The 25,598-nt window shown below is 46.7% G+C and overlaps 1 protein-coding gene across 3 annotated transcripts in view; it reads left to right on the forward strand.

Moving 5' to 3' along the window:
- The window catches only part of MAP7D1 (MAP7 domain containing 1), a 94,788-nt gene that overhangs the window by 39,161 nt on the left and 30,029 nt on the right, over positions 1-25,598 (forward strand). The window contains exons 1-6 of one of the 3 annotated variants that reach the window (XM_081962028.1): positions 2,469-2,550; positions 3,493-3,912; positions 4,427-4,495; positions 10,214-10,377; positions 11,188-11,302; positions 16,359-16,469. In XM_081962028.1, coding sequence (XP_081818154.1) covers positions 3,507-3,912; positions 4,427-4,495; positions 10,214-10,377; positions 11,188-11,302; positions 16,359-16,469 — 865 coding nt within the window. In that variant the 5' untranslated portion in view covers positions 2,469-2,550; positions 3,493-3,506. Of the gene's footprint in view, positions 1-2,468; positions 2,551-3,492; positions 3,913-4,426; positions 4,496-10,213; positions 10,378-11,187; positions 11,303-16,358; positions 16,470-25,598 lie in introns of those variants that run through there. The other 2 variants (XM_081962027.1, XM_081962029.1) reach the window with 2 other exon arrangements.

Here is a 25,598-nt window from a genome sequence, read left to right on the forward strand (position 1 = left end):
CAACTAATGCCTGCAGGATGCATGGGATCACAACTCTCATTAGCCTTGTCCAGGGTGCCTATGGGTGTGTATGTGTGTGGGGGAGGGGATTATAGTTCAGCATGCCTTGAGGTTACCTGGTTAGAGAACATTTTCTCTCTTCCAAGTTGGCTGCCTTCACACCACCCTGCCACTTACCTGGGTTAACTGCAGATGATAGATAGATCTAGATAGATAGATAGATAGATAGATAGATAGATAGATAGATGATAGATAGATAGATAGATAGATAGATAGATAGATAGATGGATGATAGATGGATGGATGGATGGATGGATAGATAGATAGATAGATAGATAGATGATAGATAGATAGATAGATAGATAGATAGATAGATAGATAGATAGATGATAGATGGATAGAGAGAGAGAGAGAGAGAGATAGATAGAGATAGATAGATAGATAGATAGATAGATAGATGATAGATGGATGGATGGATGGATGGATGGATAGATAGATAGATACATAGATAGATAGATGATAGATAGATGATAGATGATAGATGATAGATAGATAGATAGATAGATAGATAGATAGATGATAGATAGATAGATAGATAGATAGATAGATAGATAGATAGATAGATGATACATACATACATACATACATACATACATACATACATACATACATACATACATATAGATAGATGATATGTAGGTAGGTAGGTAGGTAGGTAAGTAGGTAGGTAGGTAGATGAGACAGATAAATGAGGGATAGAAAGACATACAGTATCTATCATCAGATGCTAGAAAGGGATAGATGATGGATAGATAGATAGATAGATAGATAGATAGATAGATAGATAGATAGATAGATAGATGATAGATAGATAGATAGATAGATAGATAGATAGATAGATAGATAGATGCTTAGATAGATAGGTATAGATGATATATAGATGAGATGATAGAAGAGAGATAAGACAGAGAAATGATAGCTAAAACTTGACAAAAACTCCTAATAAAAATACCTAAAACCAAAGAGTAACTTGTGTAAAATGCATTTTAAAAAGACGGTCCCATCTCCATCTTTTTGACATGCACAAGGAAAACTGTGCAGAAAGTGGTGTCATGGCTACTGTAAAAATGAAATGACCAAAAGAAAGGACAAAGGTTTGTGAAAATGACCTCAATGCAAAGGGCAGTTATCTGAAGCCAAGGACTGTCCCTTAGAGTCAAGGAGGGAAGGCTACTGTAGTGGGTAGTCCACTGGGTCTGGTTTTTCGAGGCCGCCCAGCCCGCCCAGGAGATTTTTTCCCACGGTTTCTCGGCTGTCCTGTCCCATTTTTTTCTCCTTTCCCCCAAGCCCACTGGCTGCGGCGACTCTCTCTGGACTGCCTCCCTTCCGTAGAAGCTCAAAGCGCTTCCCTCCCTCCCTCCCTCCCTTGGCAGAACCAACATTCGCAGCCTTGTTCTCTGGGCTTCTCTGCGTCTCGGGCTGGACATTCTTGATGCATTACTTAATTGTTGTCTGAAAAGGCCCTGCTGCTGTGAGGGGAGCAGTGTGTGTGTGTTTGTGTGTGTGTGTGTGTGTTTGTGCAGGCATGTCTGCTGGAATCAAGGATAGTGAGGAATTACATATGTGGGCATCAGCAAAACTAGTCATTCCCAGTCTCTGTCTCTCTCTCTGTCTCTCTGTGACTCTTTCTGTCTGTCTGTCTTTCTCTCTGTCTTTGTCTCTCTGAGTCTCTTTTTGTTTCTCTCTCTCTCTCTCTGTCTGTGTCTCTCGGTCTCTGTATTTGTCTCTCTCTCTCTCTGTGTCTCTGTTTTTGTCTCTCTCGGTCTCATTGTGTCTCTGTGTCTCTGTCTCTCTTTGTCTGTCTCTCTGCTCTCTGTCTCTCTCTCTTTCTGTCTCTCTCTGTGTGTGACTCTTTCTGTCTCTCTCTGTGTGTGTCTTTGTCTCTCTGAGTCTCTTTTTGTCTCTGTCTCTCTCTGTGTGTGTCTGTGTCTCTCAGTCTCTGTTTTTGTCTCTCTCTGTCTCACTGTGTCTCTGTCTCTCTTTGTCTGCCTCTTTGTGTCTCACTCTCTGTCTCTCTCTCTTTCTGTCTCTCTCTCTCTCTCTCTGACTCTTTGTTTCTGTCTGTCTTTCTCTCTCTGTCTTTGTCTCTGTCTCTTTTTGTCTCTGTCTCCCTGTCTGTCTGTCTGTGTCTCTCGGTCTTTATTTGTCTCTCTCTGTCTGTCTCTGTCTCTCTGTCTGTGTGTGTCTGTCTCTGTCTCTGTCTTTGTCTCTCTCTGTCTGTCTGTCTTGCCCTCTCTCTGTGTGTCTCACTCTCTGTCTGTCTCTCTCTGTTTGTGTGTATGTGTGTCTGTCTGTCTCTCTCTCTCTCTCTCCTCAAACTATGGGTTTGGGGTGTGTCTTGGAAGAAAAGGAATGGGGGAGGGGCTTCTGGGGGAGTTGGGGTCACTAACAGCTCAGGAAGCCCTTGTGGAAGAGAGAACGAGATGAATCAGTCCTAAGAAATGACTAGAGCAGCAAAACAGAAACTATGAAAAGTCATACCTGTCTTAGGTCAGATGATATTTGACAGACCAGCTGGATGGCTTCACCTTTAAAGATGGCGTATCCAACCCAAGCTGTGTGTGTGGTCTGTCTTTGGCATCTTCATTTGGTCATGCCATGCTTCTGAAAGCAAATAGAGGTTTTATAGGCAGCTGGCACAATGTTTGATTGGCGATCTTGGGTACCCACAGTAAAGAGGAGTTGATGACCATGTTTTCTTAACCGTGTTGAAGAAACGGTTTGGCCCTCCCTTTTGGGGGGGGCTGTTTTTTTTTATCCATTGTTTCCCAATTTTGGCAATTTTTTTTTTAGATGAGTGGACTTCAACTCCCAGAATTCTCCAGTCAGCTTCGCTCTCTTTGCTCAATCTATGTATTTTGGGGGTGCCTTGGAAGAGGAAAAAATGGGGGAGGGCTTCTGGGGGAGTTGGGTCCATCCATAGTTCAGGAAGCCTTTGTGCAGGAGGGAAGGAAATGAATCAGTCCTAAGGAATGACTAGAGGGGGGGGGAACAGAAACTGGCAAAAGAGATGCTAAGAAAAAAAAAACAGAAACAGAAAAATAGCTGGCTGGAGAATTCTGGGAGTTGCAATCCACCCGTCTTAAATTTTGCCAAGTTGAAAAACACTGTTTCAGTCTGAATCCACAGCACAAGGCTTTCCTCGTGGTCTCCCATCCAAGGACAGCCCTTTGCTTGTCATTCCCTTCTAAAACAACGTGTGTAACTTTCGATCAGGGGTCCCCAACTTGTCAACTTTTAAGACCTGTGGACTTCAACTCCCAGAATTCCTCAGCCAGCTGAGCTGGCTGAGGAATTCTGGGAATTGAAGTCCACAAGCCGAGCTGGCTGAGGAATTCTGGGAATTGAAGTCCACAAGTCTTAAAATTGACAAGATTGAGACCCCGGCCTTAGATCATATTAGCCGCTGAATGAAATGTGTCTGTCTTTCAGCTTCCGGTCGGACCATGTCAGAAGTGATGCTGCCACCTCGAAATGACCAGAAGCCTCCCCTGATGGGGGAGGAAGAGGCTCAGCCGGGCCGCCGGGCCCCTCCAACCTTCCCCCCAGCAGCCCCACCTCTGCCAGCTGCAGCTGTGACACTGCCAGCCCCAAATGAACTCCCCAGTGCCAAGAATCCCACCATACCTGTCTCAGAAGCAAGTTCTCCCTTCCAGATTCGCCAGCCCAGCCCCCTGGAAGCTGACTCACTTCCAGAAGCAGAAAGCTTGCCCCCTAAGAGTGATCGCCCTCCACCCATTGGAGCCCCGAGTTCGCCTCACACGGAGGAGATGCGTGGCAGTGCCCGCCTGCCACCCAAGAGCGACCAGCCTCCCCTTGCCCAAGGTTCACCCAGTCCCAGGGCAAAACAAGGTAGGTTTTGTTGTAGGTGGAACCAACCTACAGAGGGGATCTGGGGGGATGCCTGGGACATTGTTGCCCACAAATCATAAGGGCGATGTTTCCATTTTGCACCAAAAAGTATATTGTTAAGTTAAACGAACCAATTGTCTCCTGCAAACTCCACTCCCCTTTCGCTCCTCTTTTATTTCCTCTGGGAGGGGCCACTCATCATCCACCTGTGGCCTTACTCCCAAGTGGACCCCTGTCCTTTAGCTGTTCCCTTCATCTGGCAACTCTGCGCATGCGCACACTGGGAACAGGCTCCAGCTGTTCTTCTGCCTCACTGATGTCTGACTCTGAAGGCAGCTGAGAACTGGCATACGGCCCTGGCCCCCTCTCTGCCTCTGACGCAGAGCCCTCATCAGAGCCTTCCCCAGACTCCAGGACTGGCCTAGGTTCCTCCCCAACCTCCTCACTGTCCGAATCTGCTGCCATCTAACATCCCCTTCATTCTTCTGATGCCTTTGGGTTCTCCTTCTTCCAGATTCTCAGAAAGCCCAAGCAAGACACAGGATGGCCCGGGAGCGTCGTGAAGAACGAGCCAAACATCTGGGTAAGAAGAAGGTTATTTGACATCAGCACCACAGACTTTGTGAAAGGGGTCAACTCACTGAGCCACGTCAGGCTTTGAAATCCAGATTTACACTCTGATTATTTCAGTTTGACTCGGCATGACTAGGTTCCTCTCTTGCCCAGCCCTCCACCCAAAGGATGGAGAGGATGGGAGCTGCCATCCAATGCATTTGGTTGACCCCATCAGGCCATTAAAAGCAGATTTGTGGTCTAGTTCCATGATGTCGAAGCTATGGAACCCTCTCTGCGGACACGCCAGCCGTAGTCCCAGCCCAGCTCTATCATGCATGCGGGCACGCCTCCCACCAGCCAGTTGGACTTCAGGCCTCTGCCTGTGTGTGGGGCAGGACGCATGCGCTGGGGGGTGCTCACATTTTATTTTGGAGGCCCACGCAGTGCCCCCACACCCAATTTTGGCTTCGAGGTTGGTGCAGAAGGCCTTTCAAGGCCAAGACGGGTCACAGGGGTGCCATGCGAGGACCTGAAAACCCTCCTGCACCAACCCGGAAGGAAAAAATGGGCATGGAGGGCAAGTTACATGCGCAGAGGGGCAGGGGAGTGGGGGGGTCGCACGCACATGCCAGGGGGTTGCGCATGCATGCACAGGGAGTGGTGCATACAGGGAGGTCACATATGCATGGCATTATGGGTGCGGGCACATGCATGCGTGTGTTTTTGGCACGCAACAACAAAAAGTTTAGCCGTCACTGATCTAGTTATTTCACTTTCTTTTTCAACCTGGTGTTCTCTAAACGATCCGACCACGTTCCTATCCACACAGAGGATGGGGATGATGGAAATTGTCATCCAGTGACAAGGAGACTCCAGATTCAGGCAATTCCGCCCTTGTTCTCTTTGAGACTAAGACTAACAGGGAAAATAATCAAGACTAACATGCTTTTCTTTCTCTTGTATTCTTGGCCAGGATACTTAGTGTTTGTGGTGGATTGTAAACAAAATGTCCTTTCATTCTTTTCTTCCCAAAAGGAAAATGAAAGTGGGGAAGCATCTCCAAAGGACTGGATTTACACAGAATATATTAAGTCATGGAAAGGATTTGGGGATCTTTTTTCCCCCCCTGTGAATCCCAAAATTTTAATTTATCATTTACTTGAATGCTTTCTTCCTCCCCCCCCCCTATTTTTTTTAAAAAACAAAGATGAATTCTAGTGTTGTTGACCGTTAAACGTAGCAACAAAACCATGGCTGCAAATCAAGTGTAATATTTTCCTATCAGAATTGTAGAAGAGTTTAGTTAGTTCTCATCCCCCTCAATCCGTCATTCAAGGCATTTGGTTAGATTCCCAAAAAATGGGGATAAAGCCCCCCAAAAACCATGACGTAAAACCCGTTAATATATAAAATCAAGTAAAATATAGTACCAATCAGAGGTGATACTCAGACCGGTTTGCACGAACTGGTAGCAGAAATCGCAGGTGAGTCCGCCCACCCACCCCTGCTCTATGCTGTCCTATTTAGGCACGCTTTTGAGGGTGGGCGCATGCATGGAAGGTGCGCGTGTGAACAAAGCGCATGCTCAGAAGGCCAGGCGCATGCACGGAAGGCACACACACACACAGAACCGGTGGTAACGAAATGTGCAACCCACCGCTAGTACCAATTCCAGGAATTTTCTTCTACATCTTAGACAGAAGGGTTCCCGGCTTAGAAACCATAATGCAAACCACTCAGGAGCTTCAGAAACAGCTGGTTCAGATAAACCTTAGGTTGAATCCTTAGGTTGAATCTACTCTGGGATAAATCAGAGTCAGTTTTAATGCTGCAACAGTTCAAAAATTGGCTTCCTCAAATTGGCTATCATCAGATGCATACTGTATTTTTTCGGAGTAGAAGACGCAGCAAGGTTTTGAAGAGGCAAATTTAAAAAAAAATTTTTTTTTGCACTCTGCAAACCTCCCCAAAATGGCCCGTTTTTCACAAAAATGCCCCCCCTTTTTTTTTCAAAAGAAGGGCATGAATAGCCTTTAGGAGACTTGTAGAATGCTCCTGTGAGGGTTGTGAGGGGGCAAAAACGAGCAAAAAAACGGCCCGTTTTTCTTGAAAACGGGCCCATTTTTTGTGAAAAAAAGGTCATGGATAGCCTTTAGGAAGCTTATAGAGTGCTCCTGGGGGCTGAGGGGCCAAATGCAGGGTGTTTTTCACTCATTTCTGCCCTCCGCAGCCCTCAGGATCTCTCTGAAAGCGATGCACGGCCATTTTGGTGAATGGGGCGGGGTTTCGGGAGGCCAAAAATGCTGTATTCAATATATAAGATGCACCCAGATTTTCAGCCTCTTTTTGAGGGAAAAAGTTGTGTCTTATACTCTGAAAAATACGGTAGTTTATACTTATATTTACACTATTTTTAAATTTCCTGTTCAGAGGTGGTATTCAGCCGGTTTGGACTGGTTCGGGTGAACCTGTAGTGGCGACCTGCCACTATCCCGTGCACACACACACACACACACAGAGGCTTCGTGACTTCCTATGCAGCCTCGTTTTCGACACCCCCACAAGCAAAGTGCATGCGTGGAGGGCGCAGGCGCTCACATTTGCACACCGGTGGTAAACCTCTGTGAATTCCACAACTTTCCCAGGTGTATGTTTTTCATGGGTGAAATCAGTGTATCTCAGCAACTTTAAGGGGTCTGGGCTTCTGAGAGCTGGGAGTCCAGACAGCTTAAAATTGCCACGGTTGAGAAATATTGGGTTATCTGCGATCCAATATTTTCTCTATATTTTTGAAGCATTAAAAACAGGTCTTGAAATGGGTCCCTGCATAAACAGCGTGTCTGAAAACCAGGCAAGATTGCAATGGGGCCAGAATCCCAGATAATACCTTTCAAGTTAAACAGTGACTGAGGAATGCCTAGCAATAAACCTCAAAAGATGGAAAAGTAAACTCATCTTGGAGAACAGATAAATTGTACTTTACAAAGCAGCAAGCTTGCAAGATATCGTGGCTGACGAAATGTGTTCAAGGGCAAAATCTTGTAAATTCCATTCAACCAATATGATAGGATAATCCTATTTGCTCAATATCCAGGTAAATTCGTGTCCAATAGCCATTCCAAATTCACATATTAAGAAATAGGAAGATTGATTGCTGAACCTGCTATAAAACATAATAACTGAATAATAAAAACTGATGCTCTTTCCCTTCCTACTGCGTGGGGTATATTCTGAATTTCTAATCATTTCAGGCAAGGGGTTCTGAATTAAACATAATTGGCAATATAAATTGCCCCAAGGAGGGGATACACCATAAATAATCACCCATGATTTAGGAGTAGGATAATTCAGATCAATGCAAAACATAAAAATTCTTAGAGAACCCCAAATAAATTTCACACACACACAGGAACCATATCAAAAACTTTGGAAACTTTCAGCATCCACAGAAATCAGGGAAAATCTTGTATATTTTCAGTTACAGCAAGAACATCCATTTTTATTTAAAATTGGTAGTTTGTATAAGCCTGGCCCTAACCGAAGTAGGATCCATTATTCTTGGAAGAGACTCTTGGAACCACTGGCTACAATACAGGCATCATGTTCATTCTTTGTTCCCTCAACCAAGCCTTTATTCTCTAAATTATAATTAATTGGGTTCTCACAACATTCTGCATCAAAGCTGATTTCCCATTCAGTGTGAACTTTGGATAAATTATGTGCGGGAAGAAACTACAAGCCCTTTCCTTCCTTCCTTCCTTCCTTCCTTCCTTCCTTCCTTCCTTCCTTCCTTCCTTCCTTCCTTCCTCTCTCGCTCTCTCTACACCTCTATCCATCCATCCACCCATCCATCATTCCCAATGTCTTATAGATATATTGGACTATAATTCCCATCATTAGCTGTCTTTCACTTTTCCTTCCTTCCTTCTTTCCTTCCTTCCTTCCTCCCTCCCTCCCTCTCCACCATTCATCCCTCCCTCCCTCCATTCATCCACCATTCCCAATGTTTATAGATATATTGGACTACAATTCCCATCATTAGCTGTCTTTCACTTTTCCTCCCTCCCTCCCTCCCTCCTTTCATCATTCCCAATGTCTTATAGATATATTGGACTACAATTCCCATCATTAGCTCTCTTTCACTTTCCCTTCCTTCTTTCCTCCTTCCCTCCCTCCCTCCCCAATGTCTTCTAGGTTTATTGGACTATGATTCCCATCGTTAGCTCAATGCTGGAGAACCCTCAACTGCCCAGTTGGCCTGTGTCTCCCTCCCCCGCCCCAGTGCGTTCTGAAAGGGAGTGGGGGAGGGGAGAGAATGGGAGCTCATGGAACTGAAATTCAACTCGGCTGGAATGCGATGAGTTCTTCCCGTGGTGGCTTAGCCTTCTGTTATGCCTTTCAGGGGGACATTTCAGAGGGGCTGGATGCGAAGCTTTCCAAAGGCCAGAGCTCCTGGCCCTCTCAGTTGCTCTGGGAAGACCTCTCGGCTAAGGAGGCTCCTTTTCGCCAACTGGCGGATCTGTTGCCTTGCACTCGGTAGGGTGGTCTTTTCTGCTCCAGCCCCCTCCCCCAGCCCCACTCTTCCCTCCCAGCAGTGGGGCTTCACCCTGTGCCCCTTTCCACTCTCCTTCCCCAATTGTCCGGCCTGAATGCGCTTTTCAATGCCACTTCCCATTTCTTTTGTGTTGAGCCTTTGGGACCGCTCCCCTCCCTCCTCCTCTCTTGCTTTCTCCCCTCTGGCTCAGCAGCTGTCGCCAGCTGTGTGGGTCACTCCTGAAGCTGGGGATGGAGTTGCTGCAACACTTGCTCCCCTATCCTCCCTCTCTCCTCTCTTATTCCTTCCTTCCTTCTTTCTGTCTCTCTTTCTCTTTTCTTCCTTCTTTTCCTCCTTCCTTCCCTCTTTCTTTTTTCTTTCCTCCCTTCTTTCCCCTTCCTTTCTTCCCTCCCTCTTTCTTTCTTTTCTCCTCCCCTCCCTCTTTCTTTTTTTATTTCCTCCCTCTTCTTTCTCCTTTCTTCTCTCCCTCTTTCTCTTTTCTTCCTCCTTCCTTCCCTCCTTTTTTTCTTTCCTCCCTCTTCTTTCTCCTTCCTTCCCTCCCTCTGTCTTTCTCTCTTCTTTCTTCTTTTCTTCTTTCTTTCCCCTTTTCTTTTTTCTTTCCTTCCTCTTCTTTCTCCTTCCTTCCTTCCCTCCATCCCTCTAGACTCTTTCAAAATCAGCACATGGTTCAATTTTAATTTTTAATAAAATAAATATGGATCAATAGAATCCTTATAAACACACACATTTTGTGGGGTATAATGTTGAAAATGGAAAGAATCCAGAAAGAGAGAGAGAGAGAGAGAGAGAGAGAGAGAGAGAGAGAGAGAGAGAGAGAGAGAAAGAAAGAAAGAAAGAAAGAAAGAAAGAAAGAAAGAAAGAAAGAAAGAAAGAAAGAAAGAAGAAAGAAAAGTTTAAGAAACGGGGCTGTAAATGGAAGGTGTCCGATCCTTGGTGCTCTCTGAGCCTCGTTGTTTTCTTGCAGACGTTACCCATCTAGGTAACATCCTGAGTGCTAAAGCTGGTTGAGATGCCTTTTACAGGGTGGGCTTCATCCAGCTTGTCCTATCAAAAATGCCAAAGCACCACATTTCACGCTGAGCTAGCATGCGCCAGGAGTGAGTCTGTGGGCTTCCTGGGCAGGAGGGATTCTGTGTACGGCGCCTCTAAACCTCGCTGTGTCTCCTTCTCTCTTTGACCTCCCGTGAGCAGCTGCCAAGCGGGCAGTGTGGCTGGAGAAGGAAGAGAAGGCCCGCATGTTGAGGGAAAAACAGCTGGAAGAGCGACGGAGGCGGCTGGAAGAGCAGCGAGTGCGGGCAGAGAAGCGGCGAGCTGCCCTGGAAGAACGCCAGCGCCAAAAGATGGAGAGGAACAAGGTCAGTTTGAGATGTTCTCAAGTTGTGGGCCAGCAACGTTTGTTCACTCCCAAGGCTACAATGGACCTGAGAGGTAAACCAAAGCAAAGGCAGCTTGTTTCCTCCACGCTGCCTCTCCCATTTCTATTGTTGTTGCTAGTTGCAAGTCGTGTCCCACCCATCGCAACCCCCTAGACCAGGGGTGTCCAAACTTGAGAACTTTAAGACTTGTGGACTTCAACTCCCAGAATTCCCCAGCCAGCCATGCTGGCTGGGGAATTCTGGGAGTTGTAGTCCACAAGTCTTAAAGTTCTCAAGTTTGGACACCCCTGGTCTAGACAATGTTCCTCCAGGCCTTCCTGTCTCTACCATCCTCTGGAGCTCATTTATGCAAGCACACCCCTAAGTTGGATGATTGGCAACCGAAAATACGGAATTAAACCTCCACCTTTTCCCCTTTTATGGGACACGGTGGCTCAGTAGCTAAGACGCTGAGCTTGTCAATCAGAAAGGTCGGCAGTTCGACAGTTCGAATCCCTAGCACTGCATAACGGAGTGAGCTCCCGCTACTTGTCCCAGCTCCTGCCAACCTAGCAGTTCGAAAGTAGGTAAAAAATGCAAGTAGAAAAATAGGGACCACCTTTGGTGGGAAGGTAACAGTGTTCCGTGCGCCTTTGGCGTTTAGTCGTGCCAGCCACATGACCACGGAGACATCTTCAGACAGCGCTGGCTCTTCGACTTTGAAACAGAGATGAGCACTGACCCCTAGAGTCAGGAACGATTAGCACACATGTATGAGGGGAACCTTTACCTTTTCCCCTTTGTGTTCAGGAGCTCTACGAAGCCGCCATCCAGCGCTCCGTGAAGAAAACCTGGGCTGAAATCCGCCAGCAGCGGTGGTCGTGGGCTGGGGCACTGCACCAGGGCTCCCCCGTACACAAGGAGGGTGAGTGGAGGCCCTGCTTAGCTTGTAGGACACAGCTTCATATTCCTTGGGGGAACAGCAAGCACAACGGGCGTGGTGCGCGGGGGGGAGACTTGATGCCTTTTGCACGGCTGGGCACTTTTGCACGTGCATGTCCTTGGGACGAGGAGGGGCTTCTGCAACCTAGTTTATAGTTTGAAATTATAAGGCAATTCCTTCCCTCCCTCGATCCCTTTCCCACTCTTCCTATCCTTTCTTTCTTTCTCTCTTTCCCTCTTCCTCCCTCCCTTCCTTTTCCTTTCCTTCCTTCCTTCCCTCCCTCTCTCCATTCCTTTCCCACTCTTCCTATTTCTTTCCTTCTCTTTCTTTCCTCCCTCTTTCTTTCTCTTTCCCTCTTCCTCCTTCCCTTTTCTTTCTGTCTTTCTTTCCTTCCTTCCTTCCTCTGCATACAGAACAGCAGTGCATTTCTTTGCAGCTTCGCTGGGGCCCGTTGTCCATTTTCAGTGGACTTTTGACCGCTTGGCACCTTCACGTTCCCACCCTGCTTCTTCTCTTCTATGCCATGTGCTGCTCAGAGCCTCACCCATCTTTCTCCTCATTGGTTGGCAGTTTCCACCATGCGGCCACATTGGGACCAAGGCAGAAAGGAACTGAGCCATAGATACAGCTTGCCCAAGACGGCACTGCTGAGCAGAGCATATTCTGTCCTTGGCAATCTTCCCATCCCCAAGAGTCTTTGGGCAGGAATGGGCTGGAGGGTGGGAAACTGAAGGATGAGAATGGGAAGTGCCAGAGGTGGGATTCAACTAATTTAGCAACCAGTTCTCTGCCCTGATGACCAGCTGGGTGGGCGTGGCCAGGGGGTGTGACAGACAGCATTCTGCCTTCTGCACACCCTTGGGAACAAAAAATGGGCTGCGGAGTGTGTGTGTGCCGTACACCCCCGTGCCCCATTTTAGGCCTAGGAGGCTTTCCTGCACGTACCAGGGAGCCAGGACAGGGCACGTGGAAACTCCTGGGAGGGGTGGGGCAGGGCCAGCCAGTCATCGGAACTACTGGTTCACCAAACCGGATGTAAAATTAACATTCGATTCACCCAAACCATTGAGAACTGGCTGAATCCTACCTCTGGAAGTGCCACACTTCACACTCTGGGCATGTACGGATGCTGCAGGCATGATGATACCAAGTGGACGTAGCCACGTGTGTGTGAACAGGGCCAGGGTTTCCTGTTTTGGTGGGGTTAGGAAGCGGTTTGGGGAGTGACCTTGGGGACTAGCATCATCTCAACAATAAGAGGTGTGGACTTCCAACTCCCAGAATCCCCCAAGGCAGCATGCTGCCCTAGCAGCGGAGGGGCTTATACGATCACAAGCTCCCATGACTGGAGAGAGAAATGTGTAATGCAGGATGACAAAGTAGAAACTTTCTGGAAGGGCTTCAAAAAATAGCCCCAAATACCATATTTTTCAGAGTATAAGATGCACCGGAGTATAAGACACCCCAAGGTTTTGAAGAGGCAAATTAAAAAAAAGTTTTTGCACGCTGCAGACCTTCCTAAAATGGCCTGGTTTTTGTCAAAAAAATAGGGCATGCAGAGCCTTTAGGAGGCTTCCAGAGTGCTCCTGAGGGCTGGGGGTAAAAACGAGCAAAAAACGGCCCGTTTTTCGCTCATTTCTGCCTTCCTCAGCTTTCAGGAGCACTCTAGAAGCCTCCTAAAGGCTCTGCATGGCCCTTTTGGGTGAAGGGTTTCAGGAGGTCAAAAATGCTGTATTCAGTGTATAAGACGCACCTAGATTTTCACCCTCTTTTTTGAGGGAAAAAGGTGCGTCTTATACTCCAAAAAATACGGTAGTCCTTGACTTATGACCAATCCGGAAAAGGGGATTTAAGACCTGGATCCAAAATTCTGACCATCAGTCACCCACCCATCCACTCCATAGTCATGTGTCCAAGCACTTTAGTTGCTTGGTAACATGGCAGCCTTTACAGCTGTTTGTAGCATCCTATGATCCCATTTTATGACAGTTTTCAGCAAAACAATGTCTACAGTGAATCATTAGTTCACTGAATGACGGCGACGGGCACAAAAGAGGTCGTATTTTTTAGGCAAGCTTCATTACAATCATATTTCAAGGACTACCTTTAAAAGAACAGGCATAACTGATTCAATAGCAACTTCCTGGTTGCCTGTGGTGATTAATAATTCTCTATAGGCAATCAGGATATTGTTATTGACCATTCTGCTGTGCTCTTCTTTAACTCTCTGAACTGATTGGAAATGGCTGCTGATCAGGATAAAAAACAAACGTTCCAGATGTTCAAAGCACTTCGTATCTTTATGAGGAAGCTCTGTTAGCCAATGTGTGGATAGATGGAAGCTACATCTTGTTGGGAAGTGAATGGTGAACTTGGTGGCTTTTGATCTCATCTTCATTTAGCAACCACAAACAGGATAAACAACTACCATATTTTTCAGACTATAAGACGCACCTAGCATTTGGGGAGGAAAACAAGAAAAAAAATCTGCCTCTGCCTCCCAGCAATTTGCCTCCTTGCAACCAACAGCGTGGTCAGCTTCAGCACAGCCTAATTTAGCATGAGCAGCCGATTGGCGGTTGGATCGGCCTCCTGGAATACCGCCTAGGCTGTGTGGATCGCCGCCTCTTGCGTCCCGTTTTTGGCTTCCATGCTCCTTATTTTTGGCTCTGCATGTCCCATTTTTGATCCATTTCAGACGGCGGGACCGCTGGCGCTGCCTAAACTCGCTGCCTGGAACGGGTTGAAAACAGGGTATGCAGAGGTTGAAAATGGGGCGCATGGAGGCAGCAATAGGCAGCAGCTGTGATGGGCAGTGGCTATCCCCACAGTCTGAAACAGCTGATAGGCGGTATTCCAGAAGGCAGATCCAACTGCCAATCAGCTGTTTGTGCTAAATCAGGCTGTGCTGAAGCTGACCAGGCTGTTTGCTATTTGCTGCAAGGAGGCAAATTGCTAGGAGGCAGAAGCTGAAGGATGGAGGCCGGCGGGTGGGCGAGGCTTTGGCAACATTAGCTCTATAACAGGGGTGTCTAAACCTGGGAACTTTAAGACTTGTGGACTTCAACTCCCAGAATTCCCCAGCCAGCCATGCTGAATTCTGGGAGTTGAAGTCTACAAGTCTTAAAGTTCCCAAGTTTGGACACCCCTGCTCTATAAGATGCACAGACATTTCCACCACTTTTTTCCACCACAGTCTTATACACTGAAAAATACAGTAAGTTGTTAAGCAAAGCAGTTGTTAAGTGAAAATTTACAGACCTGCAACGGTCATAAATGTGAAGATTAGTCACTAAGTAATTTTTTCATCATGTTCGAACTGCAAATTGTTATTAAACAAGGCAGTTGCAAAATGAGGACTACATGTAGGGCTCTTCCGAGACACTTTTCAGAGTGAGCGGTTCATTAATAAATAAATAATGTTGAACAATATTTTCTCTTTGCTGAATTCTCCAAAATAGGTCAGATCAGTTCATGAAATTGCTCTCTCTAATTAGTTTGGCCTCACCGAACAAGTTAAATACTCTTCAGTGACTGGATTTTATTTATTGCAAAATAGAAATAGGATATATAACATTCAAATAATTATCTGCAATTAGTCTGGTTTTTTTTGGCAGAGATAAATCCTGTGATTCTATTATTACAAATCTTCCACCAATATTGGCAGCTCTTACTCTAAATTAGTTTTGGGTTTAGGAATTTTGCTTTGGGTTTAGACAAAACTGGGCATGTTGTTCCATGTGGTTTTAGGAAACAGGAATTCTACATCAGCTCTTATTTTTCAGCCTAGAATACATATAGAGAACCATACAGGATGCTACCAGCGACCCAGTGTGCAGAAAAATTGTCCAAATCATTATTTTATGTTTACATTGCCATATGAAACAAAGAAAAGCAGGTTCCAGAGGCATACTTTGGTTGGGTTTGTTCACACAACACACTTAACCAGCTGACGGAGCCACTTTGTTCCCTGGGTTGGTTTAATACTTTGAATCGGAAACTCATCCCCCAAGTTGGATTCACAGAACACATAAAGTTACCCAAAAAAGCCCTAACAAGTTTAAAACTAGCTAGGCTTCTCATGTTGTACAAATGACTGCTCTAGTTAAGTCTGTAACCATCAAGTTAGGCATTGTTAGGGAAGCAGAACTATTTTAAGAGTGCTTTTTTTCAAAGAATCATCTACTTGGTCAATTTCTCAAGACGTTGGCTTGCAGATAGCACAGAGGGTAAACTAACCGCCTCGCTAATATTTGTGGTGGCCCTGGAATAAAAAGCCAGGGTTTGTTTCAAATTCTGATTGTGTCCTATAAATGAATGCTCAAAGTGCTTGCGGGTTTTGTCCTTCCGAAACTTACCGCGCCCTAACGTCAATCTGAAAAAGCTGCTTTGCTGTCAATCCAAGCTGTTTGTGGTTCAGCTTCGGTCTCTAAAAAGGAACCTGCTTGCTGGATGGTTGAGTCTACGTCTTGCTGATCTTTTGGCCATGGCAGTGTGAACATGCTGTTAAGTGTGCCCAAGAACCTGATATTTTAACATCTTCTATGAAGGCTGTCATCTGTTGCAAGCTTTCTATGGGGCTCAGCCGTCTCTCAGTTGGATGGGATCTGAGTCAAAGTCAGCTTGTAACAAGAAGGAGCTGTGAATAATGTCTTCGCCTCCTGCTGCTGCTTGTCTGCAGAAATGGGGTGGGGGAATCTCCAAATCAGAGCTTCTGCCAATGGGGCCTCTGGGAAGGGTATAGCCCTGCCGGAAGCCACTGTGCCACCACATGTGCTAATTTGCTTTCTGCCAAGCTCACTTAGGCCTGTGACATCAGCGGGGACACGTCTACTGGGGTAGAATATACACAGGGCTGCGAATCAGCACATCAAAAGGTGTTTGTAGCCCGAATCGAAGCACCCTAGTGGAATCTCGTTTGCAACTCATTGCATTCACTGCATGATCCCCACTGCTGCATGCTCGCACGTCCAGCAGATCCCCATCCCCCCACCCCACCCCGCTGCCCTTAACACCTGTGTGTCTTTTCCCTCTGTAGGTGCAAGCAGGTGCTCCCTCTCTGCTGTAAATCTCCCCAAACATGTGGACTCTATAATCAACAAGCGCCTCTCCAAATCTTCCGCCACTCTCTGGAACTCACCCAGTAGAAGTAAGAGACCCCCTGGGGACATGCAGCTGTGTCACAGCGAGGGATGGGAAGAAGGGACCCCCAATTTTAAATCCATCCTATCAATAGCCCTGGAACTAGGTGACAGGGGTAAACTGATAAGAGAAGAAAGAGCGAGAGAAAAGAAAGAAAGAAGGAAGGAAGGAGAGAGAGACTTTCTAGTAATATGATGGTGAATCTATGGCACGTATGCTAGAGGTGGCATGCAGCGCCCTCTCTGTGGGCACACACACAGTTGCCAGCTGTTCTTCTTGTTTCCTGCACACACATGAACGCCGGACAGCTGGTCTTCATGGGTGCTGGAACGCCGGAATATGGCCAAAAACCAGCCGTTTTGGGGACCTTTTCCAGGCCATTTTTGGAAAACAGCCCGGAAAACAGCCAGGAAATGTCCTGGAAAACGGCAGAGAAAAAAAGGCATGTGCTAGTTGGTTTTTCCGTTGCTCCAGCACACATGCACGCACATATAGGCACATACCTGTGTGTTCCAGTTTGGGCATTTGGTCCCGAAAAGGTCCACCATCTCTGTTCTAGTATATGTGTTAGACCAGGGGTGTCAAACTCGCGGCCCGCAGGTGGATGCATCATACACTGGCCAGCCTGATTTAGCGAAGGGGAAAAAGTTGCAATACATCACGTGACGTGAGATTCACACTTCTGTGTTAGACCAATGGTTTTCAATCTCGGCACCCTGAAGATGTGTGGACTTCAACTCCTAGACTTCCCTAGCCAGTCATAGTGCCTGGAGAATTCTGGGAGTTGGAGACATCACCTCAAGTTGCTGAGATTGAGAAACACCGTTTTAGACAAGCCTGTAAGTGCAGGATGAAGTGTTCCGCGTTTTTTAAAGAGTCAAGGTCCTAGGTCTCAACAGTTACCAAAAGAAGCATGAACTTAGCCAACGGAGCAATGTTTCTCAACCTTAGCAATTTTAATATGTGTGGATTTTAACACTCAGAATTGCTGGCAGGGAGATTTGGGGAGTCTACACCAGAGGTGGCATTCAACAGGTTCTCACCAGTTCTGGACAACCGGTGGCGGAAATTTTGAGTAGTTCAGAGAACCACTAAATCCCACCTCTTACTGGCCCCCGCCCCCATCTATTCTCTGCCTCCCTAGTCCCAGCTGTTTGGGAGGGAATGGGGATTTTGCAGTATCCTTCCCTGGAGTGGGGAGGGAATGGGGATTTTGCAGTATCCTTCCCCTGGAGTGGGGAGGGAATGGGGATTTTGCAGTATCCTTCCCCTGGAGTGGGGAAGAAATGGGGATTTTGCAGAATCCTTCCCCTGGAGTGGGGAGGGAATGGGGATTTTGCAGTATCCTTCCCCTGGAGTGGGGAGGGAATGGGGATTTTGCAGTATCCTTCCCCTGGAGTGGGGAGGGAATGGGGATTTTGCAGTATCCTTCCCCTGGAGTGGGGAGGGAATGGAGATTTTGCAGTATCCTTCCCCTGGAGTGGGGAGGAAATGGGGATTTTGCAGTATCCTTCCCCTGGAGTGGGGAGGGAATGGGGATTTTGCAGTATCCTTCCCCTGGAGTGGGGAGGAAATGGGGATTTTGCAGTATCCTTCCCCTAGAGTGGGGAGGGAATGGGGATTTTGCAGTATCCTTCCCCTGGAGTGGGGAGGGAATGGGGATTTTGCAGTATCCTTCCCCTGGAGTGGGGAGGGAATGGGGATTTTGCAGTATCCTTCCCCTGGAGTGGGGAGGGAATGGAGATTTTGCAGTATCCTTCCCCTGGAGTGGGGAGGAAATGGGGATTTTGCAGTATCCTTCCCCTGGAGTGGGGAGGGAATGGGGATTTTGCAGTATCCTTCCCCTGGAGTGGGGAGGGAATGGGGATTTTGCAGTATCCTTCCCCTGGAGTGGGGAGGGAATGGAGATTTTGCAGTATCCTTCCCCTGGAGTGGGGAGGAAATGGGGATTTTGCAGTATCCTTCCCCTGGAGTGGGGAGGGAATGGGGATTTTGCAGTATCCTTCCCTGGAGTGGGGAGGGAATGGGGATTTTGCAGTATCCTTCCCCTGGAGTGGGGAGGAAATGGGGATTTTGCAGTATCCTTCCCCTGGAGTGGGGAGGGAATGGGAATTTTGCAGTATCCTTCCCCTGGAGTGGGGAGGGAATGGGGATTTTGCAGTATCCTTCCCCTGGAGTGGGGAGGGAATGGGGATTTTGCAGTATCCTTCCCTGGAGTGGGGAGGGAATGGGGATTTTGCAGTATCCTTCCCCTGGAGTGGGGAAGAAATGGGGATTTTGCAGTATCCTTCCCCTGGAGTGGGGAGGGAATGGGGATTTTGCAGTATCCTTCCCCTGGAGTGGGGAGGGAATGGGGATTTTGCAGTATCCTTCCCCTGGAGTGGGGAGGGAATGGAGATTTTGCAGTATCCTTCCCCTGGAGTGGGGAGGAAATGGGGATTTTGCAGTATCCTTCCCCTGGAGTGGGGAGGGAATGGGGATTTTGCAGTATCCTTCCCCTGGAGTGGGGAAGAAATGGGGATTTTGCAGTATCCTTCCCCTAGAGTGGGGAGGGAATGGGGATTTTGCAGTATCCTTCCCCTGGAGTGGGGAGGGAATGGGGATTTTGCAGTATCCTTCCCTGGAGTGGGGAGGGAATGGGGATTTTGCAGTATCCTTCCCCTGGAGTGGGGAGGAAATGGGGATTTTGCAGTATCCTCCTCCTGGAGTGGGGAGGGAATGGGGATTTTGCAGCATCCTTCCTCTGCCATGCCCTCTAAGCATTGCCCATAGAACCGATAGTAAAAAAAAATTGAATCCCACCATTCTACACACCTTAAAAGTTGCCAAGGTTGAGAAAGTCTACAAAACAGGATGAAATTTTAGCAAACAGAAGATGGGGCTCAGTAGAATTTTAAGAGATTTGAGGGGGGGGGACAAAACATCCTTGCACCTCCCAATGGCCAAAAAATATCAAGTCCATGCAGGTTTTCAGTAACACGATTAACGTTTCTGTTCACCTTTCTTGTTTGTTTATCTTGTGTATTGCTTGAGGTAGACTTCGTATTTAATCATTAGTTGAATAACCCATCAGATTCACAGCAGATTAATGGGAATTGCATGCCCCCCCCCCCGGGAAAAAACTTTGCTTACTTTTTTCTCCTAGATTTTAAGTAATCTGTAACTATGTGAGAGCCGGTCCTTTAGAAGAAACAATTCTCACCCCCTCCTTCCTTTTTCCTCAAATTAAAGCATTACACTTCTCATCTGTATCCGTGGTGGGGTTTAAATAATTTAACAACCTCTGCCCTAATGACCAGCTGGGTAGGCGTGGCTCAGTGGTCATGTGACTGGATGGGCGTGGCCAACTCAACGTCACTCAGGTCGATGGACGCCTCGCCTGAGCTGTTACAATGTAACAAGGGTTAACCGGAGAGGCAGTTTCTGTAAGCAGGGCAATAAAGATCAGGCTAGAAGCAACAGCAGAATGTTTCCTTCCTTCCTGTCTTCCTTACAGGATTAGCCCTATAAAGTGGGAAAAAACAAAAGGAGATTTCTCCCAACAACCGGTTCTCCGAACTGCTTAGAAAGTTAACAACCGGTTCTCTAAAATAGGTGCGAACCGGGGTGAGTTGCTGCCGGTGTTACTGCCAGTATGCTTTGCTTGCGCATGCACAGTTGCCTATAAATTGTTCTGCGCATGCACAGAACATTATAAAATGTCTAAAAACCATGCTGGCAACGGCATGGGCAACTGGGGAACAGGTTCAGGGGCATGGCCATCCTGCCGTCCCTACTGGTTTGACGACCCAGTCCCAATTTCCACTATCCGTTTGCACGAACCGGTAGTAACCCACCTCTGGTGCGAACTGCCTGAATCCCACCCCTGTCTGTAGTGCTTCCAAGTTATTATGTAGCAGGGAAAGCTATTTCTCAAGGGGAATTGAGAATTATTGTCTTGCTCATTCGAAACACTTTTTCACCGAACAGCATTGCTGTCTGATCCAAGGAGCAGTTAAAGGCCTCAAATAATTTGTGATCCAACTCAAGCATTAAACTATCTCGATTCCTCTGGCCATAGTTTGGGGAAGAAAGCAGGATAGGCTGGTCCTATGTGTCATATTAAGCTAGATATTGTGGTTTCTCAGTCAGAGCAGGCAGTTCACACTACCTGTGGAGTCCCAGCAGAAATCAGATATTGTGGTATATTTAGGAAGTCACAACCGAATAAGGATTGTACCAAACAAAAAGCGTAAGCCCAGACACACCACACCAGGGACCAGGTGCTCAAATCTCTGTGCAAATCTGCACACAGAATACTAAAGCACTAGGATTTGGTGTGCAAACTGAGTCTCCGGGAGCCATTTAAAGCCATGTCCTCTCCAGAACGTTTTTATAGGAGATACATGTAGTCCTTGACTTATGGCCACAGTTGGGGGCCATTCCTAAGCAAAATAGTTGTTAAGTGAGTCATGCCTGATTTTATGACCTTTTTTGGCATGGTGGTTAATCACTGCAGTTATTAAGTGTATTATGTGGTCACTAAGTGAATCCAGATCCTCCCCTCCTATTGACTTTGCTTGTAGGAAGCCGGCTGGGAAGGTCACAAATGGCAGTCACATGACCCAGGGATGCTACAACCACTATAAATACATGCCAGTAGCCAAACACCCAAATGTTGATTACCGTATTTTTCAGAGTATAAGACACACCTTTTTCCCTCAAAAAAGAGGCTGAAAATCTGGGTGCGTCTTATACACTGAATACAGCACTTTTTGCCTCCCGAAATCCCACCCCTTTCACTAAAATGGCTGTGCATAGCCTCTAGGAAGCTTTCAGAGAGCTCCTAGGGGCTGGGGAGGGCAGAAATGAGCGGAAACCCCCCCCCCCCCACCTCCCAGGAGCACTCTATAAGCCTCCTAAAGGGTATTCATGCTCTTTTTTTGAAAAAAAAAAGATTTTTTTTTTTTAAAAATTGCCTCTTCAAAGCTTTGCTGCATCTTATACTCCGAAAAATACGGTATGTGACTTCGGATGCTACAGGGGTTGTACGTGCAAGCATCTCTTCAAAGTTGCTTTTTCTTTTTTAATGCTGTTGTAATGTCGAATTGAGGCAGGCCAGTTGTTTTTGTGGTGTGGAGACAATAAGGAAGAAATGCTCACTAATCTCAGTTTCATCTTTAAACTGTAGTAGGAATTAGGAATAACCCTGCATTCCCGCTTTGTAATATTATCACTGTTATATCCTCACTGTTGACAATGCACTTGTCATCCCACTGAGGACTCAATGTGCAGGTAGTCCTTGACTTGCAACCATTCGTTTAGTGGCCGTTCGAAGTTACGATGGCACTGAAAAAAAGTGATTTATGACTGTTCTTCACACTTACGACGGTTGCAGCATCCCCATGGTATGTGATCAGAATTCACAGATGCTTGGCAACTGACTCACATTCATGACTGTTGCAGTGTCCTGGGGTCATGTGATTCCCCCTTTGCCACCTTCTGACAAGCAAAGTCAGATTCACTTAACAACCATGTGTCAATTCCCAACGTTGTCATAGTGAGAGAAGTAGGGGGAGTGCATTCCAGGCATACTGTCGGCTGAAGTCGGATCTCAGATTACTGCAGCAGGCTTGGGAGGGGTGCACCTCATAGGTGAATGTGATTTACGACACAGATTGAGGGGAGGGAAGAAACGGGGGTAAAGTGCAGCTATAAATCAAACAAATGTAGACCTGACTGCGGAAAGACCTTGCCTTTGATGCTCCTAATAAATGACTAGTTTTGTATTGAAACTTGGCTCGATACTCATGAGTCAATTAGGGTGTTTTTAGGAAACCTTACACCATGTTACGAACTTAACAACCGCAGTGATTCCCTTAACAACAGTGGCAAGAAAGGTCGTAAAGCGGGGCACCATTCACTTAACAACAGTCTCAGCAATGGAAATTTTGGGCTCCGTGGGGGTCATAAGTAGAGGTCTACCTGTATATGCTGCCAGCCCCCGTTTTGTCGTCGGACAATGCTGAGAGCTTACTGCAAATTTATCAGTGACTTAAGGATGGATTTTCCCAGACCAGTTCTGTTTTTATTTCTCATCCATTTGAGTAGCTCTTGAAGGGAGTCTGTTTGCTGTGCTTTCTTTTTTTGTCTCCCAATCATTAATCCCAGGTTGGAATGGAACAACCTGCTCCAGTCAGCTCACTGTGGCCAACTCACCGCTTTAACAATTTAACAATTCAATTCTTCAAAATAAATTTAAAAAATATTTTAATTTTTGTCATTCCCGTTCCATTTTGTCCCTCCTTTTTCGTCCTTTCTTTAATGATCCTATTCCACCATTTCTTTGATATTAGTGGAGCTCTTATGCCACGACAGAATTGTTCCACGACGACTTGGCCATACTGAGTTGTCGCACGGTGAATTGTCATCGACCCATTGCCAGGTTTGGCTACCCAGCCTGGTCCGTTTGTTGATACCTTCGTTGCAGTCTATTTGTGCCCTGCTTTGTTTTCTAGGCCAGCTCTTCAAAGTGTTTTTAACAAACAAAAGAATTGAATGCAAAGCTCAACATGCAAACAGGCGAATGCCGCAGTAGATAAAAAGAAGAAAATATAGTGGCAGCGTTGAAATTCAGCAACTGATAAAAAGGAAGATGAATGGTTAGGATAGGATAGGATAGGATAGGACAGGACAGGACAGGATAGGATAGGATAACCAAGCGTGATTGGACAGACAAGGGATACGCTTCTGTTGCATAAGCTCTCAGCGTACATGCAAACAGCAGAGTAATAGAGAAAGATACCAATAGGAGAAGGTAGTAGTAAAGATGGGAAGAAAAACAGTAATATAGCCTTACTACATGAGTAAATATCCTTAGACATAGGACAGTGCTGTGGGAATTAGGTGTTCAGCAGAATGATGGCACAAGGGTCAAAACTGTCTCAGGTGTTGGCATGCAATGCCCTACAGTGGCATTCTGAAGGGAGAAGTTGAAACATCTTATATCTAGGGTGCGGGGGGGTCTGTAGATATTTTCTCAGCCCTCTTTCTGACCCATGCAGTATGCATGTCCTCAATGGAAGGCAGGCTGGTTGCAATCGGGGTGTTTTTGGTTTTTTTTGCCTTCCTAGCTATCCGTTGAAGTCTGTACCTGTCCTGTTTGGTTGCTATGTCAAACCACAGTTACAGAAGTCCAAATGAGACTCAGTAATTCCTCAAAATGGCTAAAAATGGTTGACATCCTTACTAGTTTTGGGCATAGCAACCCAGTGGTGAAATTCAATTTTTTTTTATTATCGGTTCTGTGGGCGTGGCTTGGTGGTGGGGTCCTGTGACTGAGTGGGCGTGGCCAGCTTGATGTCACTGATGGTAACACCCACTCAATCACATGCCCTCACCACCAAGCCACGCCCACAGAACCCTGCAGGAAAAAATGTGCGTGTGAGTCCATTCACAGCAGAGGTGCTCTTCCCTTTATGGTCCTCCCCTGGCCCCCTCCCTCCCTGGGTCTACCTTAAAGGGACAGGCTGCAGCAGCTCTGCTGGGAACAGAGGAAGAAACGTTCGAATTGTCTCTGCTGCATTTAAGGTTAAATTATGTGGCAGAGACAATCCGAACGGTTTTCCCTCCATTCACAGCAGAACTGCTGCTTTCTTTATGGTCTGTCCATCCCCCCTCCCTCCCGGGGACTACCTTAAAGGAACAGCTCTGCTGTGAATGGAGGGAGAAACGTGCAGATTGAGTGGGTCAAGCGGCCAAAAGAGGTGAGCGGCGACAGGTCGACCAGGTAGGCGTGGACAGGGCCACCAGGGATTTTTGCCACCGGTTTGGAGAACTGATGCCAATCGTCCCTGCCGGTTCGGCTGAACCGGGCCAAACCAGGAGGATTTCACCCCTGCAGCAGCCTCATAATTTCAATCTCTTTGGCTGTACCGCAGTTCTGCTATCCAGCATCTTCAGCTGTTTGGGGTGGGGGGAGGGCAGAGAAGGAAATCACTTTTGCATTTTTGGGGGCGTGTGTTTGGGATGCTCAAAATGCTTTGCATCAGAATTCCCAGCAATCCTTTTCAACAAGGAATTATTTCTCCCTCACTTTGCCCATCAGGTCACATTGGGGCACAGCTGGCAGAAATGTGAATCCCTGCTCAGTACCTCAACCGTTATTAAGTGATTTGTTTGCTTGTTTCTTGATACAGCACTTAAGCACTGATATACTTCTTCACGGTGTTTTGCAGCCCTCTCTGGGCAGTTTACAATTTCAGCATATTGCCCCCAACAACCTGACTCCTCATTTTGCCGACTTCGGAAGGATGTGAGGCTGAGCCAACCTTGAGCCCCATCAAGATCGAACTCCTGGCAGTGAGCAGAACTAGTTTGCAATACTGTGAAAATTCTCAGTCATCTAGGTCACGGTTGTCCCAAAGGTGCTTTTTTCAAGAGGCAACTGGACTTTCTGGGTTTCCTTTGAAGATATTTCGCTTCTCGTCCTTCTCATCCTCATCTCAAAGGATGAGAAGCGAAACGTCTTCAAAGAAAAATCAGAAAGTCCAGTTGCCTCTTGAAAAAGGCACTTCTGGGAGAGCTTGCAAATACTGCATTCTAACCGCTGCGCCATCACAACTCATATCCTGCCTTTATTATTTTTATAACTAACTCAAGGAGTACAACATATGGTCAGGGTTCCAAATAGCATCCTCCATCAAATGAGAATATGAGGCTAGAGATTCCTCAAAATTCAAATTTATTAAAGAAGCCATGTTGGCACATCTGGGAAAACCCGAATCTGAAAGCTTCCAGGTTTTCCCCACCCAATTGAAAGTTCAAGACCCTGCCCCAGCACCCATATGTCCATCACATGGCCCAAACAGCGAAGAGTTCTCCCGTCCACGTCGGCCCAGGTGCAGGGACAAAATGACCTTGACTCTCTGAGAAGGAATGTCGTTATGGCTACATATCTCCCATGCTCCATACAATCCCCCCTCCCAATTTCCCACAGTAGAATATGTTTGAATATGTGGCAGGCTTGAGGTCCTGTACAAAGATGGCTTCCAAGCCTGACACATATACTTCTTCCTATTTTCTCTACAACAACCCTGTGGGATGAGTTGGTCTGAGAGATAGTGACTGACCCAAAGTCACTTGTCTGACTTTCATG

Source organism: Natrix helvetica (genome assembly GCF_964273705.1).
Source record: "Natrix helvetica genome assembly, chromosome: 9".
Lineage (NCBI taxonomy): Eukaryota > Metazoa > Chordata > Lepidosauria > Squamata > Natricidae > Natrix > Natrix helvetica.